The following is a 9,308-nucleotide window of genomic DNA, read 5'->3' as shown; positions in this document are numbered from 1 at the left end:
TTAAATCTATAAATTTTACCAAACAACTTCATTAAAAATAAAAACAAAACTATAACTAAAACAAAAAGTAAAGTATATAACGACACCGATATGAAACGGATAAATTGTATCAGACTTTTTCTGATGAACCAACTTGATTAACTCGTGAGCTGATTAGGGCATCTCCAACACAGAAACGGCAGAAAATTCTCAAAAAAAAAAAAATAATACTTTAATTATGCAGTTATATTTTTAATTTTTCGATAAAGCTGAACTAATAAAATTCTCTATGGCCTACAAACAGTAGGAGAAACGTTTCTACAACAAGCAATTTCAGAAGCGATTCTCCTCTTAGTGGAACCAACTTTTGAGCTTTGTAATTAAAATTTGGCCAACAAAAAACATGAGCAACCCAATAATTACTCTTGGTCTTACCCAATTAATGTGCTAGTAATCTTTACCATGTATATTATGTTCTTATTTCAAAATCACAAGTGTTACTATCTAATCACAAAAGTTTTTATATATATGATGAATCAACCATATGAAGCATAAAAAACCATATGAAGAAAATACAAAAATTTAAGGAAGTAGAATATGTATTTTTGTAATATAGTATATTTTATATAGAAAACAATTGATGGCTTGAATTGGGTATGCAACCTTTTTTAAAATGAGTACCAATTTACTTTGATTGTATTTTTTTCAGATTATCCTTATATTCTCAATTTAATGTTACTAATTGTCTTTTTTTTCAGATTATCCTAATATTCTCAATTTCATGCAAAAAAAATTCTTAGAAATACAAGTTACTTTGCCATAAAAAAGAAATACAAGTCACTATGAGATATCAACAAGACAACAACTCTTTTAGCTAGGCGTTGAGACTTATATCAAATATACCATAACCTTATGATTCACATTAATTAAAGCCAAATCTTATACACTTTTAAGCTAATAATAGACCAAGTTTGATTTGCTCTTCCTCTCTTTTTTTTCTCCTTTTATATAGAAAGTGAAATTATTAATTTAAAGGACATAATTATGATAATAATGCTATCTATTTTTGTCGCTGGCAAAGCTTCTAACCAAGTCTGAGCTCTAAGCCAACCTCGTTGATATCGACTTGATCATCAAACCCAAGATTCGAAGAACTTTGATCAAGTGGAGCTTCCCTTCGACTCTCCACAGTCTCCAACGTGAAGTGACCATAGCCATGCGTAGCACCAGAACTTGGGAGTTGCCATGTGTCATGACTACATTCGCCTTGTTGGTTCACGGACTCAGCATGGCGTTTGAATCGGCCAGTTTGTGTCTTGCCCTTGTTAGCGTTAACACGTGTGGCCAGACTCTCCGAACTGTCGCCGCCGGTTGTTGGATCTTTAGCCACGTGGCGTATGTCATAAGTCCTGTGAGGAGGAATGATCTGATGAGACGCAGATGCACTTGGAAGAGGTGTGTGAGTTATGGGTAAGCCGTTGAGCACCGCGTCAACGGCTGCCTGACATTGGGCCCAGTTCCCTGACCACATCAAACCCACCGAACCATCCACAGGATTCACGATCCGACCACACGCCTCGTACAGAAGTGACCTAAATATTGCTACAATACACATCGTCGAAGGTTATGAAATCAAATCTAGAAAATGAAAAACAATGTACATTATAGTGATGTGATGGTGATGCGTGTGTCTGTGCATGTAAGACTTTTGTGACGAAATCTGAAATACTCATTAAGATCCTTGTATCCAAGATACATTGTAACTTTTTGTACTATTTACTCACTTGATAATTCAATGGACCGTTGTATAAAAATAATTTAATGGAACATGAGAAAAAGAATTGTTGGCTTTCAGAGTGTACCGGGACGAAGGTGATCAGGACCGGATTCGATGAGGTTAAGAAGACCGGCTCGACCGTAGAACTTGGCGAGGAAGAGTGTAGCATTAGCTTGGGAGTCTGCGGATTTGATCCATTGAAGACATGGTCTTATGGTGCAATCCTTGTTGCAACCTTTGCGTAGGACCCTACACCCGTTGCAGCTGATTCTCATTATATCCCTCTATATGTTTAAAAGTGACATATATACTTATGAGATTGCGTGCTTGTGTTCCGAAGTGAAACTCAAGGAAGTTGTAAACAATCTGAATTTATAAGGAAGAAGTTACTCATGAGTCATAAGTGAATATGAGCTGGTATTTTTCAACTTTTGCGTTTCTTGGAGAAAGTGGTGGAAAAAAGAAAGCTGGTGCAGTCCAGGCTTTTATGATTTTTAAACAAAACAAATACATTTAAGATAAATTTACTTTTCTCAAGAGATAGTAAAATTAGTAAAATATTCGTGTTGATTTCTCAAAAGATAAAAGAAAAAGACCAAGAAATGAGGGGAAGGAGGTTGTGCGTTTCAGTGAAGTTGGCATTTTGTTTTGGCAAAAGTTGGGGAGTTCCTTCTTCGGGAATACCAACTTCTCTCTATCTCTTACACTTTTTTTCTTCTTTTGGATTTGCCATCCATGCATTCCAATATTACGACATTTACCACTAACCCATTCACCCAATCAAGCCTCTTCGTTAACACTTGTGTATCTCAATTAATGTCGTGATATCATCATCAATTCCACGACCTCATGAAAATTCAAATTAAATCAAAAAAAAAAGAAGAAGTTAAAGACAATAAAATAAGAGATAAAAATGTGAGGGTGGTTACGTAAATTTAATTGAGTGTTAGCAGAGAGGTTCAGAGGGGGTGGAGATACGAGGAAACTTTGGAGATGAAAAGTGGGAGGCATGCACGAGAACCACCCATAGATGATATACCGACAAAAACAAATAAGCCAAAAGAAAAATCTACAAGTTTTAAAAAATTTCTGAAACAAAAAAAATGTGGCACACGGGAAACAAAAACTACTCAATGCCTCTTTTTGCTCCAGGTTTTAGGGAGATTGTACCGTTAATATACGCGGGAAAATACGTATTTTAGTATGTAAAAGACAATTTTTTTTTTGGTATCAATAAAAGACAATTTGAAAAGCTTTAATAGTTTAAAATTCAAATTTCTACTTGTTACTAACCTTACAAAAAACATGAGGCTCTTGTCAAAAAAATTGCCACGAAAGGGATTTTAATATTTATTGANTTTGGCAAAAGTTGGGGAGTTCCTTCTTCGGGAATACCAACTTCTCTCTATCTCTTACACTTTTTTTCTTCTTTTGGATTTGCCATCCATGCATTCCAATATTACGACATTTACCACTAACCCATTCACCCAATCAAGCCTCTTCGTTAACACTTGTGTATCTCAATTAATGTCGTGATATCATCATCAATTCCACGACCTCATGAAAATTCAAATTAAATCAAAAAAAAAAAAAGAAGTTAAAGACAATAAAATAAGAGATAAAAATGTGAGGGTGGTTACGTAAATTTAATTGAGTGTTAGCAGAGAGGTTCAGAGGGGGTGGAGATACGAGGAAACTTTGGAGATGAAAAGTGGGAGGCATGCACGAGAACCACCCATAGATGATATACCGACAAAAACAAATAAGCCAAAAGAAAAATCTACAAGTTTTAAAAAATTTCTGAAACAAAAAAAATGTGGCACACGGGAAACAAAAACTACTCAATGCCTCTTTTTGCTCCAGGTTTTAGGGAGATTGTACCGTTAATATACGCGGGAAAATACGTATTTTAGTATGTAAAAGACAATTTTTTTTTTGGTATCAATAAAAGACAATTTGAAAAGCTTTAATAGTTTAAAATTCAAATTTCTACTTGTTACTAACCTTACAAAAAACATGAGGCTCTTGTCAAAAAAATTGCCACGAAAGGGATTTTAATATTTATTGACTCTTAAAATTTGATTTAATTAAGGAGGATTTCTTGAATTTTCTGAAAATGTTTATAAAAAGGTTTAGCATCTTTTTACATTATAGTATCAGTAAAAGACAATTTTAAAAGTCTTAGTAGCTTAAAATTTAAATTCTACTTGTTACGAACGTTACAAACAACATGAGGCGCCTGTCAAAAACATTGCCACTCGTTTTGTTAAAGGCCAAAGGGATTTTAATATTTATTGGCTCTTAAAGTTTGATTTAATTAAGGAGGATTTCTTGAATTTTCTGAAAATGTTTATAAAAAGGTTTAGCATCCTTTTACATTATAGTATCAGTAAAAGACAATTTAAAAAGCCTTAATAGCATAAAATTTAAATTCTACTTGTTACAAACGTTACAAACAACATGAGGCGACTGTCAAAAACATTACCACTCGTTTTGTTAAAGGCCAAAGGGATTTTAATGTTTATTGGCTCTTACAATTTGATTTAATTAGGAAGGATTTCTTGAATCTTCTGAAAATGTTTATAAAAAGGTTTAGCATCATTTTACGTTATGGTATCAGTAAAAGACAATTTAAAAAGTCTTAATAGCTTAAAATTTAAATTCTACTTGTTACGAACGTTACAAACAACATGAGGCGCCTGTCAAAAACATTGCCACTCGTTTTGTTAAAGGCCAAAGGGATTTTAGTGTTTATTGGCTCTTAAAATTTGATTTAATTAAGGAGGATTTCTTGAATTTTCTGAAAATGTTTATAAAAAGGTTTAGCATCCTTTTACATTATAATATCAGTAAAAGACAATTTAAAAAACCTTAATAGCTTAAAAATTAAATTCTACTTGTTACAAACGTTACAAACAACATGAGGCGACTGTCAAAAATATTACCACTCGTTTTGTTAAAGGCCAAAGGGATTTTAATGTTTATTGGCTCTTATAATTTGACTTAATTAAGGAGGATTTCTTGAATTTTCTGAAAATGTTTATAAAAATGTTTAGCATCCTTTTACATTATAGTATCAATAAAAGACAATTTAAAAAACTTTAATAGCTTAAAATTTAAATTTTACAAACGTTACAAACAACAGGAGGCGAATTTTAGAAAGAGATTGATAAAAAGTCCGACGTGTGATTGATTATCTACTCAGTTCTTAGTTCTTACACATGCATAACGCATATATAATTTGACGTTAGAATATACAAGGATTGTTTTTTTTTATATATATATAATAGAAAATGTAGGATTCATTTCGATGATTTTTTTTTTAAAGCAAGAAGTTAAGTATTTTGAAAAAAAAAATAATCATGGTCGACTTTCGTACTTCATTGTTCTTTTAAAAAAAGATTTATGTTTTTCACAAAAATTAACAAAAAGAAAGTAATTTTACATTTTTCATGATTTTTATTAGTTTAATGGACATTTTAACCAAACCAAATCGATCCAACCAAACTCAAACCAACCAAAACTAAATCCAATCCTACACTCAAACTATTTGGTTATGTTTCTTTTCATGCTTAAACGGTTTGGTTTGGTTCGGGCTTAATTGAACCGAATCGAACTGATAACTAATACTATGTTTCTAATTAATTATTTAATTAATAATTATAATAAATATAGTCGTGTTTTTCACATTGTACCGTTTTATATACTGGGCTTGAAGTTCAAATGGGCCCAGTTATAAATGTTTCGGAGTTGAGGTTCACACGGTACAAATACAGATCGACATAGAAAACTATATAGCAGGATTAGACGATTTTGTAATCCTATTTAAATACTTTTATTCAGCTAATTCAGAATAATCTTAGTTATTTTTGAAAGAAAAAAAGAAAGAAGCTAAAATAATTAAACATTATTCAGTATGGTACGTGCAAAATAATAACTCGGAGATTCGACTCTATTATCATGTTTCCGTCTAATATTGCAACATATGTAATATACTGTTCGTACGTAAAAATGAAAATCTCTTACATTAATTAGTAACGCAATGGAAGCCTTTTGTGAAACAAACTCTGAACACCTAAGATGTAATAATGTCATATGCTTAACAAGTGGATCTTACATGTCCTTTTACATGACATGTAGTAATGTACAAGTGGCCTTTGTACTTTTGGATCTTTGATTGAGCCGTTATAAATTTGCAACTTGTTTTCTGTTATATAACTTGGGGGACACAACTAGCAATTTAAAAATATCAAAATTCATTTTTGAGTGAGAAAATAATGAATTAATGGAAAGGTCGGTATTATAATCCAAAGTGTTAAATAGGTCCACATTTTTTTTTTTTTTTTTTAGGTCCACATTTCTTCTGCGTATTTATAACGGAAACGTTCAAAAAAAGGAGGAATGTGTCGATTTGTGACAATCCAGCAGTAAGACTGTAAGAATAAAAGAAACATGTGGTTTCATTCAAAACTCTTCATTTTATCTCATCTTATCAGCTTGTGCCACTTCGCCGAATCTATGGTCCAACAATTTATGATAACGATCTACGATATGGTTTCATTCAAAACTCTTCATTTTATGAAAACGTCCAATCATGTGACCCTCGACGCCTAATCCATCTTAAATTTAATGTAAACCATTGGAATCGTGAAAAAAAATATGAGGAAAATGATAATCCCAACATTTTCAAGAATAAAATTTTCAGAAATATCAAAATAATTTGTGTTTATATTAAAGACGTTTTGGGGAGATAAGCGAGAGTTCACTGCATGCATGTCCATTCTAGATTCCCATTAGAAACGTTAAACATAAGTGTAATTCTAGATTCCTATTAGAAATTTCGACATTTCAATATTAATTTGTAACCATATAGTTTGAGAGGTAACCAGTTACGTATAGATCTATACAATAACGTGTTAATTAATGGTAAATGTGGGTTGATGGGCAGTAGGCCTGGGCAAATAAGCCGACCCGAAATAACCGACTCCGACTTGAACCGATTTTGTCTAAATAACCAATCGGTTTTTGTTTTCAAATAACCACAGGTATCGGGTATTATCTGAACTGAACCCGAAGAACCGAAGATACCTGTTTATTACCCGAGAAAAATTATATACGATATCCCTCACATTATCACATATGATTTGATTTCATCAAACCGTTTGCCACTTTCCCTTATTCTCCCTCTTCGAATCCTTGTGAATCTTCCTAAAAAATCATAACCATATCGAACTTGCCAGATTTTGTCTGATTTCAAGAATCTTTTGGTTTTATAAACCAAAACCCTCAAACTGGATCCCCAAAATCTAAGTCCGCCGTTAGCTTCATCTTTGGGTTATCCGATCATAGGCAGCTAGAAGTCGATCAATTGTAAGCTTCATTCTCCTGTTTTTTTTTTTTAATTATTAATTTGTTTATGTCTGAAACTCTGTTGATTAATTTATATTGTGATTTCAATTGATATTATTTTTGTACTTGTTTTTTTTTTGGTCAAATTTGTATTTGTTTGATTCACATTGATTTTGATCTTTTGGAGAAAGAATTAAAAGGGGGTATTGGTTTGTGATTTAAAGAGAATTTTAATGACTTTAATAAATTAGAAAATAAAAGATTCTAAGAGATTGTTAGAAAGTTTTTTAAAATCTTGCTGATTTGTTTTTCCTAATCTTGTAAAATCTTTCATAAAATCTTTCACAATCTTTATATTTGATGAAATAGTTTTCATGACTTTTGTTATGAAGGAAATGATATAAAATCCTAAACCAATAACATAATATTTGAATTCATTAACAATCCAAGATTCTTTTGTTTTACTTGAATAACATAAAACTTTTAAAAAATTTATAAAACTCTTAATCCAATAACACTATATTTATCAAGATTTTAAATAACTTTTTACAAATCCACAACTAATAACACCAAATTTTAAAAGAGTTTTAAAAAGTCTTGATTGAATAACAACATATTTTACAAAACTTTTAAAGTCATTAAAATTCTCTTTAAATCTCAAACCAATACCCCCTCTTAGTTCAGATATGTTCGATCTATGTTAAGACTGTGTTTGATTTTTCACTTCTCATCCTCTATCTTCCGAGTTTTTCTGCTAAATTGGTGTTGAATCTCATAGTTTGATTACTGCTATTGTTCTTCTTAGTTTAAATTGCTCTCGGATAACCACACTGTTTGATTTGTTATTTTACCTTGGTCTCTTCTCCATTACTCAGACCTATGGTGTGCGTCATATCTCCTTGGTGATAGTTTTTTGAAGATTTTTAATGGAACTTATGATTTGTGTGATAACATTTGTTCTTCTATGCTACATTTTAGGGTAGTTTGTGATGCATCGTGATTTCTATGTTGGTTACTTTGTGTTCATCATAGAACAGGTAGTAGATTAGAAACGAAACCATTCCTTTGTTGTTGCTATCGGTTGCAGGTTTGCTTTCTGTTCATTATTGATTCTTTATGTTTGAAATTAGAAACGAAACAATTCCTTTGTTGTTGCTATCAGTTGCAGGTTTTGTTAGTTATGATTTATGAACTTATGATTTTAAGAAACTACAACAAATATATGATTTTTAGTTTTATATTTCTTAGCTTTATTGTATATTGTTTTGATTTTTACTTCTTTTAGATATATATTTTTAAAGAGAAACAATTTTTTTGGTTTGTGAAAGTTCTTTGGTTCGTTCAGTGATGTTGTTGCGGAGAGAAACAATTTTTCTTGATTCGTTTGGTTCTTTCTTCTTTGTTTTGTTCATAGGTGTTTCTTCTCCTCTTTCTTCTTTGTTTTGTTAATTTAGATTGTTGTATATTGGATCGGTTGTAATGTTGAAACTATTTTTTTTTTGCTTTGGAGATTTTGGGGTTTTCTTGTATATTGAATCGGTTGTAATGTGATATAATGTTGAGATTTTGGGGTTTCTTGTATATTGGACCAAATGTAATGTTGGGTGATGTTGTTGCGGAGATGTTATCATACATGTTTTAATCGGTTATCTATGAAATGTTGTAGATGGATTCTTTGAACAACCACGATGCCAATTATGAGAACACACAAGGACAAGGATAAGGACAAGGAGATAAGTGTAAGACTCCTCCACCAACTGATAAAAGCAAAGGGAAGAGGAAAGAAGCTACACGAGGTGATGATGATGGTGGTAAACCTAAGAAGGTACCTACTCAATGGTCTGAAGTGTGGAAGCATTTCACGAGACAAGAGAAGGATCTGAATATGGGTGATTGTCACTATTGCAAGAAGTCATTTGTATGTTCAACTAAACAAGGGACTTCAAACTTGAAGAAGCATTTGGATATATGTAAGTCATACAAGGCATGGGTTGGACGTCAGACACAAGCTGTTATTAATAATGAGGGAAAGCTGCAAGATGGAAGAATAACATAGAGTGTCTTCAGAGAGGCTTCAAATGAAATGCTTATTTTGGCAGAATTGTCACTTGCCTTTATTGAGTGTCTGGCATGGAAACACTTCTGCAACAAGTGTAATTTATTCAAGCCTCATTCAAGAAGAATAGCTAGTAGAGATATAATT

The 9,308-nt window shown here is 32.0% G+C and overlaps 1 protein-coding gene across 1 annotated transcript; it reads right to left on the bottom strand.

Annotated features, from left to right (window-relative positions):
• LOC104750669 (LOB domain-containing protein 42-like) lies at nucleotides 868–2,343 on the bottom strand. Its single transcript, XM_010472498.1, has 2 exons — nucleotides 1,842–2,343; nucleotides 868–1,581 (listed from the first exon to the last, which is right to left on the bottom strand). The coding sequence occupies exons 1-2, from the start codon at nucleotides 2,029–2,031 to the stop codon at nucleotides 1,064–1,066; spliced, it is 708 nt and encodes a 235-aa protein (XP_010470800.1). The 5' UTR covers nucleotides 2,032–2,343; the 3' UTR covers nucleotides 868–1,063.

The sequence above is a fragment of the Camelina sativa genome, chromosome 16 (genome assembly GCF_000633955.1).
Source record: "Camelina sativa cultivar DH55 chromosome 16, Cs, whole genome shotgun sequence".
NCBI classification, from domain to species: Eukaryota; Viridiplantae; Streptophyta; class Magnoliopsida; order Brassicales; family Brassicaceae; genus Camelina; species Camelina sativa.
This window is presented reverse-complemented; position numbering and strand designations above follow the sequence as displayed.

Bases quoted from the DNA above. Each gene is read 5' to 3' on its own strand.
- LOC104750669 (XM_010472498.1), bottom strand. From the start codon at position 2,031: ATGAGAATCAGCTGCAACGGGTGTAGGGTCCTACGCAAAGGTTGCAAC. The intron at 1,582-1,841 runs GTACACTCTGAA...TGTGTATTGTAG, and splicing joins TCCTGATCACCTTCGTCCCG to CAATATTTAGGTCACTTCTG.